The sequence below is a fragment of the Lonchura striata genome, chromosome 10 (genome assembly GCF_046129695.1).
Source record: "Lonchura striata isolate bLonStr1 chromosome 10, bLonStr1.mat, whole genome shotgun sequence".
Lineage (NCBI taxonomy): Eukaryota > Metazoa > Chordata > Aves > Passeriformes > Estrildidae > Lonchura > Lonchura striata.
In genome coordinates this window covers 13882413-13900485 of record NC_134612.1, presented here as the reverse complement: position 1 = coordinate 13900485, position 18073 = coordinate 13882413, and the positions used below count along the sequence as shown (strand labels likewise).

At 37.3% G+C, this 18073-nt stretch overlaps 1 protein-coding gene across 2 annotated transcripts in view; it reads left to right on the top strand.

The window, feature by feature from the left end:
- Positions 1–11119, top strand: part of PLOD2 (procollagen-lysine,2-oxoglutarate 5-dioxygenase 2) — a 50053-nt gene extending 38934 nt beyond the window's left edge. The window contains exons 11-20 of one of the 2 annotated variants that reach the window (XM_021536913.3): positions 1501–1605; positions 1865–1990; positions 3162–3303; positions 4510–4572; positions 5897–6010; positions 6398–6463; positions 6937–7041; positions 8365–8511; positions 8740–8865; positions 9901–11119. In XM_021536913.3, coding sequence (XP_021392588.2) covers positions 1501–1605; positions 1865–1990; positions 3162–3303; positions 4510–4572; positions 5897–6010; positions 6398–6463; positions 6937–7041; positions 8365–8511; positions 8740–8865; positions 9901–10056 — 1150 coding nt within the window. In that variant the 3' untranslated portion in view covers positions 10057–11119. The remainder of the gene's footprint in view (positions 1–1500; positions 1606–1864; positions 1991–3161; positions 3304–4509; positions 4573–5896; positions 6011–6397; positions 6464–6936; positions 7042–8364; positions 8512–8739; positions 8866–9900) is intronic. The other variant, XM_021536914.3, reaches the window with a different exon arrangement.
- The last annotated feature ends 6954 nt before the right edge of the window (positions 11120–18073 follow it).

Sequence of the window (18073 nt, the reverse complement as noted above, 5' to 3'; positions counted from 1 at the left end):
GATGTCGGTTAAGGCAAGCCCGGAGACTGCCCAGAGATGTAAACTGGGTTTATATTCAAACACAGTGATTTTAGCATCAGTAGGAAGATAATTTCTGACATATGGATATTTTAAACATTTTTCTGAAATTATTGCTGGATCTTTAGTGATCAAGCTTGAAGAGGGAAGAGTGCTTAAAGTTATGGAATAAAAAAGCTCTGCCTTCTACTGTGATTCTAACAAATTCATACCTCTTGAGTCCTTTGAGCAGAAGACAGTTTGAACAGAAAGACCCAAAAGGTGTTGATAAGTAGTAATTTAGATGGAAGATTTAGTGCTAGATTTGGAGGGGGATGGAAGAAGATCAGGCAGGAAGCCATGGCAGCCCTTACCTTGACTGGTGTGTAACCTGTCACATCCACCCTTTGTCAGATCTTTTGAAGTGACAGAGATCTTTGCCTTTGCAGAAAACAGTCACAATCAATCAAATCAAGTGGAACTTGAACTAAAGCACTGATTATAGATGTTTTAAAACAAGAAAGGAAGATAATGATTTGAGCTGTTATGGTGGAATTAAAATAGGGAAAATAGATAAATTCAGTAATGCCACCTGCATGATAGGAAGCTGTTGCTGTAGTATTGACCTGAGGAAATTGTTCCACCTTGTCTAAAAGTATATTTGATGTCCTATAATCTCCTGTTATTCTGATGGCATAGGAAGGCTGAATTCACTACACCAAGTTTTGGCCTATCAACTCCACCCTACCAGAAACATACAAACATAGTCTGTGTATCTTTCATATTTACAGTAGAATATGTTTACTTTGTCTTTCTCTTGAATGTATGGGAACTTGTGCAGTTTATTCTGAGATCAAAATCACAACTTATAGAAATAGTGTATGGACACATTCAGTTACTTTCTCCAGTATAAATTCACTGCCTTTGCAAGTGGTTTATATTTCTCTTTACCATTTTTTTTTTTGTTGTTTTTGTAGGTCAAAAAGACAAAGAAAATGTTTTTAAATATGTATTTCTTTATATACCCTCCATAAGGTTTCAATTACCATTCAGATTGCATCTGTGGAATCTTTTTCCAAAGACAGCATTACAGCCACTTGCTCAAAGATCTTGCTAAATAAGGTCACACTTCACTATTATGTGATTGTACTGATACCCAGCTATATAAATTAATGGCATGTTCCCCCTGCCCCATTTTCTATTAGGACACTCTATAGAACGTATTACTGAACTTGGTAAAGGCTAAAGGCCACTTACATTAATTAGATGCCTTACATTTTTATTTTAATTAACTATCTTAATATTTTAGTTAATCACACTACTGTACTCTAAAGACACCTTTAATTACAATACTGTGCTGCAGAGGACTTTTAATGCAATGAATCAGTTTGGTACTTGTAGTTTGGGTTTTTTTTACGTCTTTGTTTGCTTTGTTTGTGATATTTTCTGGACATGTGTACATTATTATTAATATGAGCTAATAATTCTTTTCTGTCTTTTTAGGGACCTTTGTCGCCAGGATAAAACATGTGAATATTACTTAAGCATAGATGCAGATGTCGTGCTGACAAACCCAAAAACTTTAAGAATACTGATAGAACAGAACAGGTATAGTAAATCTTATTTTGTGTAATTTCCTCTAAATTGAAAGGATTCTCTGGGGTGTTTCCAGAGAAAATACAATCCCATTTGTTTTTGGAGAGTTAAATCCTCTTTGCTTATTTGTGTTATTTCATTGCCATAGTTCATAATGGTCTTGGGGGCCAACAATTCACAAAGCATTTTTTCCTGTAAAACAGCAGTTCCTGATGTGAATTTAAAGTGCTTCAGACTTTCATATTTTCTTATTCAATATGTCACTTCACAGGAAGATAATTGCTCCACTCGTAACTCGCCATGGGAAGCTTTGGTCCAATTTCTGGGGTGCTTTGAGCCCAGATGGTTATTATGCTAGATCAGAAGATTATGTGGACATTGTGCAAGGGAACAGAGTGTAAGTAACTGTAAATAATTGTTAAAGTCAGGGCACCTACTATGGTTCTAGCAACATATTGCATGAAGATATATGAATATGGTATTACTCCTGGAGAGATGAGGTTTGATATATTGTTTTTTTATGTTTCATAGAAATACATTTTTAAATTCCCACTCACATCTTGGAAAAAAAAGCCAAGTGTTTAACATGATGAGCTGGTGTTAGGATTGCACACAGTCATTACTAGCACCTGTCTGTTGGTATCTGGTTGCTCTACCAGTGCACAGTCCAGAAAAAGTCAAGATAAACAAATAGCAAACCCAAAACTCTACATCCCTGGAACCTCAGGCAAAAGGAATGGTTGTTGTATTCCTGAAATAACTTTGTAATCTCCTTGGGGCAAGTGTTTAGTCAGTGGAACAGCTATAACTTCTATGTGTATTTCATCCTGTATATGATGTCATGTATATCTTGAGGAGCTCTTCAGCAATACTTTTGTCAAGGACAAACCTTTGCGTTTATCCCTCCCCTAAATTGACTGTTCCATATGGTGATGCCTTTTCTTTGCTCTGGAAGAACAGAAGGGTCTGAAACAGACTGCTTGAATAGGACTGGCTTGTTTTCAGTCCTACTGTACTGAAAGATGTGCTTGTGGCACTGAGAGGGGGGGAAATCTGCAGAAGGGAGCATTTTGAAAGCAATGCTTTTATGTTGATATTGGCCCAACTCACATAAATACATGGCCTGCTGTGGTCTGTGGGTATTTGTGTGAGGAGGTCAGACCAACTGTGTGGAGTCTCAGTGAAGTCTTTAAACTCATTTAAAAATCTGTTTTGGAGTTACTTTCGCCATCTGGTATTGTAGAATAATATTATAAGAGAGTTTGACTGATTGCCTTAACTAAGGAAACATGAAGCTCATGTGTAGTTAAAACTCCGTAGAGAATTTAACCTTGCTATATTTTTATAACAGTATTCCATAAAAATTGAATTACAGCCTACGCCTACTTTTGAGATGTCCAGATGTAGTTTTCCAAGTGCCTTGGGAACCTTTCAGCTTCTTCTCCTTGCAACTTGCTTAGCCTTGTCAGCAAATACAGAGATGCTGATTTAATAGAATAGGCAACAAATTAGTTTTCATAGCTTTAAACTATTTTTGTGTTGGTTTTTCTTTTCCTTATTTTCAACAGAGGAGTATGGAATATTCCTTATATGGCTAATATATACTTAATTAAAGGACAAACTCTCAGATCTGAGATGAAAGAAAAGAACTACTTCATGCGTGATAAGTTGGATCCTGATATGGCACTCTGCAGGAATGCCAGGGAAATGGTAAGGTGTATCTGGAACAGCTTGCTTTCAAATACACACATTTCTTTGTGTCCTGCTGTACTCATAGACTGCTTCACTTGATTGATCTTGGTTATTATATTTTACATATAATTCAAAGTACTGGCCAATTTTTGTGTGATAAAACCCTTCAGGTGTATTTTTTTAAATTGTTGAGAACAGAGGTTTTTTCAAGGCCAATGCACTGATGCAATGACTGCATGGTGTTTTCTAGTTACATTCCCTGAAAATTTCTCTTGAGGTTAAAATGCCTTTCTCCTTAGCATAACCTCAGTAAATGAAAGAGAGCTCAACTGCTCTGCTGTGCATAACTTCAAATTTACCAATGCATTTGGATCATCTCTATCATGCATGTTTTTATACAGTGTGAAATTTCCAGCAGACTAAGTTGGAATATTTTGCCATTTTTTATTAAGTACATATATATTGGAACTAATGATGGGCAGTGTTAAATAAAAAGTCTAGGTGATTTAACTAATGGTAGGAATCTTCTTAGGGAGCATGAATTACTCAATATTTTTTTTGGATAGATTAAAACTGTATCAGATAAATGTTACATGCATTAATCTGGAAGTAATGAGAGAACTTATTTGTACTGTAAAGTTATGAATCTGTAAATCCATATTTCTACTGATATTTACGCTAGTTTCAGCACAGAGACAAATAAGACCTAAACCAGACCTATTTCCAGACACTGTAGCATTGAAAAATTTTTTGCTGAATTGAACAAGAAAAGTTGGCAAGTATTAATTTTTTTATTCCCTCATAACAAGGCATGATCTCCTCTGTTTGTACTGATTCTTCAGAACATCCCCATCCAGTTCTGTTGTATTCAAACCTCCTCAGCATCAGTTCCTGCAAAACCTGTGCTTTCCATGTGCTCATTAAACTAATCTGACTGGCTCATGAGAAAATTGCTTTCTCTTCTCCTCTTTGTCAGTCTGGGCTGTAGGAGGGTTTGGTACATGCTTGTTTTTGTATTGCAGCAGATAAGAAGGGGCTGGTGGAAACAGCTTTGACATGTGTATGAAGAGCTTTGCTTGGAGATGCATGTTGTCTGTAAAGGCATATCAGCTTTTGGTCAAAGGCTGCTCTTTCCCTGATGTACCTGTGGAAACCTAAAAGTAGTTGGAAAAAGAGAAAGAGATTGTGTCAGAAAACTGATGTGATGATTCTCCTTCATTTTAGACTTTACAAAGGGAAAAAGACTCCCCTTCTTCGGAAACATTCCATATGCTCAGAGCCCCAAAGGTGTTGCTTTATTTTTTTTTTTTTATTAATTGGTTGTTATTACATGCAGTATCATTCTACCACAGGAAGATATTTCTCCTCTGTCCACTTCCTCTGATGAAATACTGCTCTGGCTTTCTCTTCAGTCTTCTAAGGTTCAGGTTTTAGCCAGGGGCAGGTTTTTGAAGCCCAGCTGAAAGCATCTCAGAGAGGCTCTTTATCTTCTCAGGGGGGTTTCTCAGTGCTTCCAAGGTCGAGGTGTGCTGACACTTCTGTAGCTTCTGTAGCTAAAATGGGTGGAGCAGTCCTAGGAAGGAGTGAAGCTCAGATCACTTGTTGGTCTGCCAGGCCCCCTCAGTCACCACATTGTCACTTTAAGCTGTTTTTCTTGACCCAGGCCCTCCTTATTCTCACTGCTGCAGCTATTTTATGATTTGGTAAGTGTCCAGAACTGGGCATGTTTAACAAAAATCATTATCTTTCTAATAGTTTAACTCTTTTTCAGACAAAAACATAGAAGTACCAAAGTGCCCAAACGGTAATGTCTTAATCTGCTGCAAATCTAAAAGTCACAAACACTTCAGAAGAAAAGTTTTAGTCTGAAAAACCTTAAACTAAAAAAATCCCATAGAACCTAAGTTTCTTTTAAAAAATACTATTTTCTGCTACTACTTCTAATCAAGAGAGTTCTGTTAATACCTTCTGTTAATAGCTTGATAATAAAGCTGTATCTTACCACACTTGATATCTTGCATATAATTACATGAACAGACTTCAGAGTGCTCAGCTGTTTTGGATGCTGATCTGAATATTCTTGTGTGCTATATTTGCTACCTTTTTATTTCAGGCCAATTCACCAGACGGATCATGTAGTGAATACTCTGAAATAAGTTTCTTGTTCTGACTTTCATGAACCCATTGATTGTTAGCTTATTCTTTCAGTTTTTAATTTGAAATTACCCTAGATGTTGGTTTTCTTGTGTGTGAGCATTTTCAGTTTGATATCAGAAGCTTTCAGTGTGTCTAAAGTTTTCTGGAAAGCAAATCAACCAATCACTCCTCTGCTTTTTCCTTTCTGTAACTCTACATATGTTCTCAACAATATGTGTTTTAGTGTGTTTGGAAAATAAATGCAGGTAAATGCTTGTAAACAAGAAGTTATGAAGAGTAGTTGCTGATTAGAGTCAAGCCTTTGAAAATTAAGATACTAAATTAACAGCATCTTTACAATATATGTGTACAAATGTGTGATTATATTTTATGAAAGGACAATCATGAACAGACCTTTTTAAGACTTTGCTAAGATGGACAGTTTTACTAATGATGCTTTCTCTAATTGATATAGGGTGTTTTCATGTACATTACCAACAGACATGAATTTGGAAGACTTCTTTCTACAGCCAATTACAATACTTCCCACTACAACAATGACCTCTGGCAGATATTTGAGAATCCTGTGGTATGCATCTAATTATTGCTAAAAAGTTATTTCATTTAAAAATATATATAAATGTATACATTATAAAGGACTTCAAATTTAAAGGCTTTATGTGGAGAACTTTTGTTTACTGTGTGCTAAATATTGATTATGTGCTAAAAGGTGTTCTTACTCATCTAAGGAAATGACAATATATCATATCAGTAAGCCAGCTGGTGACCAGAGCATGAAATTGGAAACAGGTTTCATGATTTTTGACATGATAGGAACCAAATTGTTTATGACAATAAAGGCTTTTTGAATTGTTTGTGGTGTTTTCAGTAGAGCAACGAATAGAGTATAGATTCTTTTATATCACCTATAAATGTCATTATTCTGTTGTAATGATTTCCAATAATGTTTTTTTAGGATTGGAAAGAAACTTACATAAATCCAAACTACTCAAAGATCTTCACTGATAACATAGTAGAACAGGTGAGTATAAGTAGTTTTTTAAAAAATTGTGTGACTGACTGATAATAAATTGGCATGCATTAAATATTTCCATGAGAGTGCTTTTTTGGTCTGTGACTAAACAGTTTTTTGATGTTTTGGATCAGAACTGAATTTTTGCCATTCATTAGGCTGCTTGCTTTTATGCAACTGATCTGGACAGAGCACTTGTGTTGGATGATCAGTTGTGATAATTAGAGACAGTGATTTATGAACATTGCCTCTCTAAAAGCTGGGATAAATGGCTTCTGTGTAAAGCAATGGTAAGTTTTAAGCTGTTATCCCATATTAAAGTGAAATGAGGAAGACCAGCATTGTTGTTTATGCACAGAAGGTCTGGGTGCACTGACACATTCTTAGTGCTGGGTCAGGGCTTAGAATGTAACTCATAGTTTTTGCTTTTGTGAGAGTATGCTTGAGAATCAAGTTTTTAATTGTTTGGGGTTTTCTTGTAGCCATGTCCAGATGTGTTTTGGTTTCCCATATTTTCCGACACTGCCTGTGATGAATTAGTAGAAGAAATGGAACATTTTGGGCAATGGTCTGGTGGAAAACACCAAGTAAGTGTCAGCCTGTATAAACGTAATCTTAATGAGCAATCTTAACTACTTTTACAATAGTAACTCACAGTGTACTGCAACAAACAAACATCCCAACAATTGCCAGTGGTCTGAAACATCTGCTTTGTGGTATGAAGTACTTAGTTTAGTCTACTGTGTAGCTGCTCCTTCAGTAGATTTAGAGGCATTCTTCAATTAATGTTGTGGTGTGCTGACCCTGGCTGTATTCTAGGCACCCACCAAACTCACTCTGTCAGTGCCCTCAACTGGACAAGAGAGAGAAAATAAAGAGTTTGACTTGAGAGATAAGGGCAGGGAGAGATCAATCAATAGCCAACACAGGCAAAACAGACTCAGTTTGAGACAATTAGTTTACTTTTTACACTGGTTCAGTTGGTAATATAATGAGCAATGAAACATCTTAAAAACATCTTCACTCCACTTATCCCACTTTCTTAAAGGCACTGCTGTCACAGTGTATGCTGTCTCTGTCACTGCTGGGCTCAGCCTTGGCCAGTGGCAGTTGTCTTCCGTGGCTGGCATTGGCTCCAAGGGGAAGTTTCCAGCAGCTTCTCACAAAGGTCACCTCTGCAGCCCCACTGCTGCCCATGCTGTGCCACGTAAACCCAGGGCAGACTTTGAATCAGCAAATTAGACACTAACAGTGGTGCAGCTCTGTAGCAGCTACCTGACAGTTACCCAAGGCTGGTTTTGGATAGCTGCTAACTGTTCAGACAAGTTTTACTCATTTACCTCCTAAGTACTAATTTATCAGACTTGTCCCCTTAAGGAGTTACCTGAAAATGTTATGAGCTATTGTGTCAATGTTCTTGGAGAATTCAAGGTATTTATTAACTACCACTAAAATCAGAGGAATGTTTCTCTTGTTCCTCATGCTTCCACATTTGTGAATTCTAGTCGCAATTTTTATGTAGGTAGGAGCCTCTGGAAAGAATTTTAACATACTTTCATCTTCAAATTATTTCAACATTTATTAGCCTGTCAAGTTGAGGCCTGTAGTCTCTTGATCTGATAGAATTTCAGTTGCATCTGCAGCTCGGTAAATAAAATTTATTATCCCAGGAAGCCCTTTTATTTACAGGTGGCACATCCAAATATTGGCTCATCCTATAAAGACTTCCAATTTTTGCTCTCAGCACACCTTTTTCCTTGACAGTTAGCTGTGGAATTGCTGTACAGACAGCCACTAAAACATTGATTTGTTGCAGTTGCATGATTCTGCAGATTTCAAATAAATATTTGTTGAAATGTCAGAAACATTCCATGTTCCTGTTTCCAAACTGTTTGTGGTGTTTTCATTAGGACAGCCGCATTTCTGGAGGTTATGAAAATGTCCCAACAGATGACATTCATATGAAGCAAATAGGACTGGATAATGAATGGCTGCATTTCATACGAGAGTTCATTGCTCCAGTAACACTAAAAGTCTTTGCTGGCTATTATACCAAGGTATGGCTTAAAAGCTTTTGCAGAAATTACTCCATGGTGTGACTAAATTTAAGTGTTTTAATGAATACATATCTTCGGTTTGGTTGAGAGTTTATATGTGACATAGCAGTATTTAAAGGTGAATGTTGTTGAATTTTTATTTTAATTAAGCTTTAAACAAAATCCCAAGAAGCCTGTGTGTGACTTGGCAGTTCACAGTTTGAAGTCTGACTGTGTGTTTTGTTGCAGGGCTATGCTCTACTGAACTTTGTTGTAAAATACAGCCCTGACAGACAACGGTCGCTCAGACCTCACCACGACTCCTCAACGTTCACGATCAACATTGCCCTCAACAAAGTAGGAGAGGACTTTCAGGTAACTTACTGACTTAACAAATGTTGTCCTTTGAGTATCTAATACTAGAGCCCAAACACATATAGAGACCCAGCTGAGAAGGAAAAGATGCACATCACAAATTGAGATACATTATGCCTTGTGGTTTTTTGATGAGCACTAAATTTGCTCAATTCCAGGATTCAGAACTGTTGATGTAGTCAGGCTGAATTGATCAAACTGATTTCAGGTGGTGGGAGAGAAGGGGTTTGAAGAAAAACTTAGGAGATGTTAATAATTTCATTTTTAACATTTCTTAAATGCTTCATTTCTGTACCGTGAAAATCAATTCTTCAAAAGACTTTAAATAGTGCCAAGTTGACTCAAGTGGCATCTTTTCTGTAGAACTTTTTTAATGGTTTTTTTAAAGTCAGCTAAAGAATGAAAATTTTTAACTCTTGTATCTGTTTAGGTTTTTTTGAGCTAAATTATTTTCTAGTCTGATATTGATTCAAATAAAACAATCCCCAGAGTGTGGAGTTAGGCAGGGCAGTGGCAATAATATCCAATTTTTACTTACAGAGAAATTTAACCTGTTGTGTTTATAAGCCTGTATAATTTATAGTACTTAATGCCGATAAATGTGCTTGCCACACTTACTGTTTTGGAAAGCACACCTTCAGTTTGAAATCAGTAGCCAGATTAATTAATTTAAGATTTTTTTAAATGGTCCTGGGTAGGGATGCAGTCCTGAAACAAGGCCTGTGAACACGATTTGCTTCTCTCTGGTAGAATCTACAGTGAAGTTATTGAAGATCTGTTTCAGCCTTTTTTCTTGAGCAAGTTTTTATCTAGTGAATGCTAAGGCAAGACAAGGGCAAATCTGATTGCAAATACTTGTCTGTTAATTAATGCTCTAAAGATGGTGTCATGTAAACAACCTTGCTAAGGGATGGTAAAAGAAAAAAATCCAGCCTATTAATAATAGCAAATTATTTGAAGTAATGGATATATAAAAAGGAATTTATTAAAGCACAAGATAAATGTTTGGGATTTGTGTTTGTGTTTTCACTACAGGGAGGTGGATGTAAATTCCTTAGGTACAACTGCTCCATTGAGTCTCCCAGGAAAGGATGGAGCTTCATGCACCCAGGAAGACTCACACATTTACATGAAGGACTTCCTATCTTGAATGGCACAAGATACATTGCAGTATCATTTATTGATCCTTAATTTTATTTTTCTTTGTCCTCTTCAACAGCAGTGTTCTTCACATAAACATTTATTTATAGATCTCTTCTGGAAGATGGTGATAAAAGAAACTTTAAGTTACTGTTACTACACAGCAGAGGTACTTTGGGCTAAAAGGGGGAAAAAAGAAAATATTTTCTAATATTGTTGAAGATTTCTTGATATCTGCTCTGAGCCTTGAGTCCCAAAGTAAACATGTCCTACTTGTTTTTCCATTCTGCTGTCCTAAAGAGTGGGTAAGGAGAGAAAATGGAAAAGCACAGTGAACCCATTTCTTCGTTGAAAAAAACCCCAAACCCCAAGGAATGCTAAATACAAAATCATCGGAAAAATTTATCCTGATTTTCATTCAGTTAAGTGACACAGCTAAAGTTTGGTGATCTGTATATTTGGTGCTAACCAAAGAAAGGAAAATCACTGCATAAAAACAAAATCAAGTGAATCTTGTTTACAGTTGTTTCTGGTAAGCAATAATTCCATATGCTGGTTTATACTGAAGGGAAAACGTCTCTGTAGCCTGGTCTCTTAATTCATTGTCAATAATGAAATGTACACCCTTTGAAGAAAAAAATAAATAAATTGCAGAGATGGAACAAGGATTAAATCCTTTATCTAAGGAGAAAATGTTTTATCATTTGTTCTGAGAACTTATCCTGTTGAAAGCTTACTTTTCTTCAGTAAGTGACCTTTGTTTAAAGTGACTTATTTTTCTAAATGTGTAGTTGCACCCAATGGATACTGGAAATTTGATGCTTATTTTCAGAAAGCCGGTAAATTTTAAAAGGATGTTTTATAGGGACAGTTTTCTACTCTTAAAATTACTTGAATTTTGTATCAGGAAAATGAAATGGTGGCAGTCTCTTTTAAAGCTAAGGGTCTTAACTTGACATTTATTTTAAAGAAATTGGTTTAAAATATTCCTACTGTATCTACTGTCTGTAATTTAAAGAAACTTGAAGCTAACTGTCTCAAAGTCTACCGTGCCAAAATGCACGACATGTTGGAAAACCTTGTGAAGAATAAAGGGTAATTTTGAATTAATGGAGCAGCTGTTACTTGACTCTATCAGGTAGTTTCTTTGCATTTGTGACTGTTCTTAAAGAAACTGTTCTGACAAAGATTTTCTAATGATCTGTAGATGGGAGATGGGCATGTCAGGTTTAGGCTTGTTTGCTATTGGAATTGTTTCAGGGAGTGCCTGAGTACCAAGTCTTGCATTACAGTTTCAGAATGACCCCAGCAGGAGTGATGGTTCCTGGGTTTGTTTTTATATGGAGGCTGATTGATGATCTAAACAGTACTTCACTTTTTAATGTATCTTTGAAGAAGCTTTATACCACATTTCTAAACAGAAACTTTATTTGCAGCTGACAGGATTAGGAGAGTTTCAAAGATTTTCCTTTTACTTAAATATCCACATCTGCTTATTTCCTTGTTTTGCAGTTTTGAGGAATGTGTTTTAGCTGTATTTAAAGTTATGCTGAAGCAAATACATCAAAGTGAGTTAACCCCAATCATGTATTAAAATGGGTTGGCTTGAAAAGAAATGACTTTTGGCAGGAAATTTTATGCTTTCTTTCAGTTTCTCTTTACACTGTCATCTTTTCTTCTTTTCAGGCTAATAGCTGGGGGTTGCTATCCCTCAGCTTTGTTTCCTGGTGTGGAACAGCTGTCTCAGTGTCTCTCTCTCTACTGCCTGTGCTTAGACAAACCTTACAGATATGAAAATCTTCAGGCCTTCAAAATGAAAACAGCCTTTGTTAGTCATCTTTTTCTGAGCATTTGCCTGTGGTCTCTTAGGCTAATTTAGTATGGAATAATATGTTTTACCATTGGATCAGTTAACAGACACTTTATTGTTTTGAGGAACTTTCATGGAAAAAAATCACAAAAATACAATCTTGTAACACAGGGGAGTTTCTGCATTTTTGCAGAATTTCACCCCCCTCCTCCCATAACTTGTATTTCAATTATGTATTCTGTAATCCTCAGAAAAATTTCTCTTCTTTTTAGTGTGTATTTTGCCTCAATAACACCCTGAGGGCTTTAATTACAGCTAAATTTTTGTGTTTACAACTCTTAGTTCACTCTGTCACTCAGTGACAGGTAACTCTGTGTTTACTGTGCTGCACATTTGTTGGAAGGGAAAATGTATTTGCCATGCCCAAGTTACTAATGTTCTCTTATTTTTTCTTTCAACAAAGTATTTGCAAAGGGTGGAAGATGCCTTTCAAGTGGACAGCAACAGGTATGGAACTTCTTGGGAACTCACACATGCCAGGAAAAGAATTTTTTTCTGAACAGTCCACCTGAATTAGTTCTGAAAGCTTTGCCGTGCTGTTGGAATGTGAGGATATGAAATCACATAGACTAAACAGGAGTGCCCCTCTTAGGAGATTCTGTCTATATTTCATTACTTTTAAAAGCACTTAGACTCTTGTGTCTCTTCAGCAGAGTTTGTTTTGGGACAAAGAAGATACAGCAGCAACCTAAATTCCAGCAGTGTGTGAGAAACCTTGGGAGTACAGGGACATAAGGGTGCTCTGCAACAGCTCAGGCATTTGCAAAGTATTTTGTTTGTTCTGCGTTCATCAAGCTTTACTTTTCACTGTCAAGTGCTTGGAGAGACTGTGGTGTGGGTAAGAGAAAGTATATAGGCAATCAATTTCTGAAGTCTCCTTTTGCTTAAAAATCCTGAATATAGCTTAGTTTTATTTCACATTTATGAACCATTCTAGCTGTACTCTTAAGAAATGTTCAGTGGTTTTGGTCGTGTTTTACACATTTAATCTTCTTTAACATCACTGCTCAACAAGTAATTCCAATATCTGTCAGTTCATTTTTTGTTCCCGAAGGATTACTGTTTCACTTACTGTGAGTGGGTAGGAGTAAGGCTGACAAGCCCCAAAAGAATAGATGTTTTTCAGTGAGGCAATAATAATGAAATCTATTTGATTGTGCCTGTTTCTTTATAATGACTTTTCCCCCACATTTGCTGTATTCATGGACTAAATGCTAATTCAATGCAGGGCTTCCACAGCAGCTTCTTTTTTGCAGCAGATAAAGATATTTAAGAGACACAAAATCTAGTAAGGACCCTTGTACTTCTTTCCTCCCGTGTGTGTAACCAGTTTTGCTTTTGTTTTTCTGCTTCAAAGAACTGCTTTAGATTTTTCTGTTCAGCTACTGCAGTGAGCTTTTCAAAGAACTTCAGTTTTATTTGATTTATTTTTGATATGGTCTTCAGTGGATTCAATTCTGGAATGAGGAAGTGGTTTTTTTTTTGAATCTTTGCCTCCATGAATTCTCACTTTTTTGCATGGCAGAGTAAGCTGCTCTGCTATTTTTGAGAGTGGAAGGGAAGACAATACCTATGTCAACAGCCCCTATGACTGAGATGTCAAATAAATTACTTAACTATTACTGTTTTAGGGGATTTCTTCTGATTCCATGGCAGACTATGAACTGGAGGACAGAGCTTCACAAAATGCATTTGTAGAATTGATATTGGTGGCTCTTAGAGATGAGATTTGCACTAGTAATGTTAACTGTAGAGTTTGAAGTATAAGTAATTAATTTATGATTGCCAGGATTTTGTTGTACCTAGATGGTGGAAGTGCCACTTAAATGGCTTTCCAACAGAAATACTTTCTGTAATTTTAGAAATCTTAATGTAAGAAGTTGGAATCTAATAAAGCAGATAGTCTTGCTCAACAATGCTGAGGAAACTAGGTAAAAATCTTAAATACAAAGGGAAAGAGAAGGTTTTATTTATTTCATTTGGCATGCTGTCTTTTTTTTTTTTTTTTTTTTTTTTTCCCTCTCCTCTATGTAATTCTCTTTCTATTTGACATATGGATCAAATCTGTGTAAGTGCATCCCACTTACAGGGTGGTGGCTGTCTTATTGTATTTCAGGGCTAGGGGGAGGGCAGAATGAGGGATGGGTTCAGAATTCACCCCACACAGTTGCTTCCTTCTGCATCTGTTTGCACAGAGCTGTGTTCCTACAGCACCTCAGTCCTAAACTCACAGGAGGAGGTCTGAGCAGCACTTGATATCCTGGCATGATGCAAAGGCTATTAAATGCAGGATCATCTTTTTTTCTTTGGCAATTTATTGCTTCTAGAAAGTGAGTTTTCTGGATTAAGCTTCACTTCACAAGAGCTGTTTTGGCTGTGTTAAAGCAATGCCCCTCAGGATTATTTTGCATAAGGATCGAGTGTAAGATCAGCTCTCTGATAAAATCATATGAGTCTTAAGTTATTTAATGGAGTGGAAACAGTTCAAAAGTAGGATTTCAGCCAGCATGATTACAACCTTCATTGGCATCAGTGCAGCTGCAGAAGTAGCAAAGCTGAGAGCTTGGCCCAGCGAGGAGGATCTTGGCTTGGGGTGATGCTGTGATGCTTGGACAGTGGAGAAAACTGTGCTTTTTTGAAAAATCCTGCTTGATCCTTCTGCACTTGCCTGCTCCACTTCTGTTTTATGGTTGTTGAGTGTCTGAGTGCCTGAGGTTGGCAAGAGAGATGTATAGTCATATAGTAACAGACTCAGGAACTGGTCTGCTGGCCTCAAACCAGAGTTCTTCCATTTCCCAGAATTTTGCTTAGTTGTGAGAGGAGTTACTCAACTACCAATGACTGTACCATTTTGTTTCTGCAGTCTGTTCTGCAGTCTGAGGGAGGAGCAGAGAAAGAAGGAAGGGAGCAGAATAAATTTATTATAAGCTACTTCCTTGCTACTATGTCTGTAGTGTAGACAGGGTCGAAAGCATTGCGTTTTCAGAGCCTGAGCTGGAATAACAATCAGTGTGAGCAGTAATGTAAGCCCATGAGATGGTTTACCATATTTAATACTTTTAAACATCAGGTCCTACCCTTCTGAGTGGGCTTTGCTGACACTTGAGGCTTTAAGCTTTCTCAGATGTGGGTCACTGGTCTCTTGCAGTGTACAATCATGCACTGTCAGTGTGTGAAGAGGAGGTTTGCAGCCTTGCTGTTTTCCACTTCTCCATGTCTCTAGCAGCAGGACTAGCAGAATAACTGCTCAGGTCTTTGTTCTTTAAGGCAAATTGCTGACTGGTAACAATTATCACTCTTCTGTAAGGGGAAGAATTGTGTTCAAATTGTGTTGTTAGTATTTGAATGATAGGTTTTTCTCCAGCTCTTGTGGTAGCAGTCAGGATGGAGAGATGGAATTGGTGAGGGTACCAGAGAGAGTAAGCTGCATCCTACTCTGATCCCACAGTAAGCACACTGATTAAAGAGAAATCTAGGGTTTACTGCTAGAGTTTGCTCCAACTTAGTTGCCCCAGGATGTGTATAAAGAGCTTAGAGAAAATGGAGTGTGCTTTTTAAGGATTATTCTACCGATGTTTTAGCTCCTAAATGATATCAGGTCTCTGAGTTTATGAGAAATTAAGGTTTGGAGGGGTTAACTTGCTTTTTCTTTAGATACTTCTAACATAGATATGGTGTAATTAAGGCATTTCTGTAAGAAGTGCTCTCTAAAGGAAGGTACTCCAGCATGAAGTAACTAGAGTGCATGAGAAGCTGGGGCAGAAAGTATTAAGTGTAAGCTACTAGAAGCTGGATTTATCTTTAGCAGGGCTGGGAGAATGTACGAGGTGGGTGGGTTCAGAGTGCAACAATGAACTCTTGGCACAGCCAAATTTAGAGACTCCTCATCTGAGTCACTTTTGTACACTGTGATTCACCCAGGGAGCTATTTCAAGCATTTGGTCATTGTTTAAAACACGTAACACAGAAAGTAGTCTAGGTCCTGGTATATAAAAGTGATTTACTGTAAAATTCCCAGATCCAGCTGTCACAGACTTGTCTTTGCTGTGCCATAATTGTAAACTGGAGATTTTGAGAGAGTTACTTGAAAATAGAGGAAATTCTTAGTTCTTATACTTCAATCACATATATTAATCTGCATGAGAGCATTTTGGCCACATGTGCTATGAACTTTTAGTTCTCTTAGTCTCCTTGCCTGTGTTCCCATCACTCAGCATGCAGTGCACGTCTCTCCATGCAAGCCGTGCCCCCCTCCCATCTCGTGTGTTTGCCAGATGTCAGCTTTCCAGGGCCAAAAAATAAACATGGGTGGCCAATTGCTTTTGCATGAATGAAAGCAGGAGCAAGGGAGACAGAGACAAGGGATCTTTATTCTCAAGTGTTCTTGAAGTGTAAATTTTTAAACTGCTTCTTCAGAACTCTACAGAGCTATGCTCTGTAAAAAAAAAACACAGATGAGGTTTCCTGATTTTCTTCGAGTAGTCTGTGCAGCCAGTGGGATGAGAGGGACATAGAGAGCTCCCACAGGCAAGCCCTTCATCCTGAGCTTGTGGCTTTTGGAGTAGGTGACCTGTGCTATATTTCAGTGCTGTGGTCTGTCTTTGATGAGGGCTTTTTAGTCTTTGTCTCATTATCCATTTGTGTAGTATGAACACAAACCTATGCTTCATTTTTTCCTAAAGCCTGCCTCTGTAGCCTTGCCTTGTTCTGCAAATAGGGTTTTTTTATTGTGCAGCTCATACTGAAAAAAAAATCCCCTTTTTCCTGAAAATTAGGGTACATAGAAGAGTACACAAGCATGGCTTAATTTTTCTCTATTACTGACAAAAAGAACGTATGAATATGAACGTCACATGAATTAATTGATCCATATTAGTTGTTCAAATAGCAAAAGTAGGAAAAATGAGAAGTTCTTTAGCTTGAACATAGTGGTATGGGAAATGCTCTGTTTTTCAGAATTAGGTAGACATAATCTACCTGAAGTTACACAAACAAAAAAGACTGAATGGACATCCCAGTATGTTTCCAAAATAGCTGTGCAGGTGTTCTTGAAATGTTTTTTGAGCAAATGAATGGATCTGTTCTTGGCAAGCTGTTTCCATTTTTATTTACTTGTAATATCAAGGGAACAAAAGTACATTAATGTACTACTATAGCAGCATTCAAATGCTGGGAATCAGAAGTTCAAAATAAATAGAGATTATATTGCATAGGAGAGAAAAACTTTAGAGCCATTGAGGCAACAAAAATATTCCCTGCAATGGAGTATTTTATGACTAGAACCCTGAGATGGCACTTGAGGAATGTCATCAAAATACCACAGCCTGAAGACGATTTTTTTTTTTTTTTACATAATTTAAACTCTCTTTAAAAATAGCTTCTGGTTGCAAACTTTATTCCTGAAGGGTCTTTTTTTCACATACAACCAAAATGAGGGATTTCATTAAAAACATGTATTCAGAAATAAAGCCAAACTACCAACCTGGTCAAGGTTCCTTAGCTGAGATGCCCCCACATGCAGTGCTCTAACACCTGCCCAGTGTCATTCTTGGCGTGAAAATTCCAGGGTAAATTCTGCTAATCTAGCAGGCAAAAAGTAGTCAAGAACATGGGCAGGTGTATTTTTGACAGATTTCATGCAGTACTGACACTGATTGAATCTGTGTGTGCAGGTTGACAATGCAAGGATTAATTTCAGCTAGAACAAGCTTTTTCACACGGCTTCAACATGTCCTCTGCTTGTGGGTACATAAGAACTTTCGGGTAAGAAGTTTGCAAAATACTTGGGCCTAAAGTGCTAATTTGCCTATTTCCTGCAAAGCAGGAGATGTAATTTGATAGTGAGACCACAGAGGCCAGGGGTTGAGAGAGTATAAGTCCACAATTCTGGTGTCTGGGACAAGCTTCACACTTATGGTCAATAAGATGATCGTTGAATGAAAAGATGCTTATCTCAAAGGATGCTGAAATCTCAGCTGGCTCTTACAGTTGGAAATTAAAGACACTCTTTCCTTGAGGATTGGAGCAAATGGACCTTTTCTGTCTTGCTAACTAAGAAATCCAACCAGAGCTCCTTGGTTTTTTTTCTTGAAGATCTGTGGGAGCAGGATGGCAACTGCAGAGTAGCACCACAGTTGGATGGATGTCCAAGCAGAGCGCTGAGACAGAGCAAAGCCCCTGGAAGAGGGAGGGCTGATA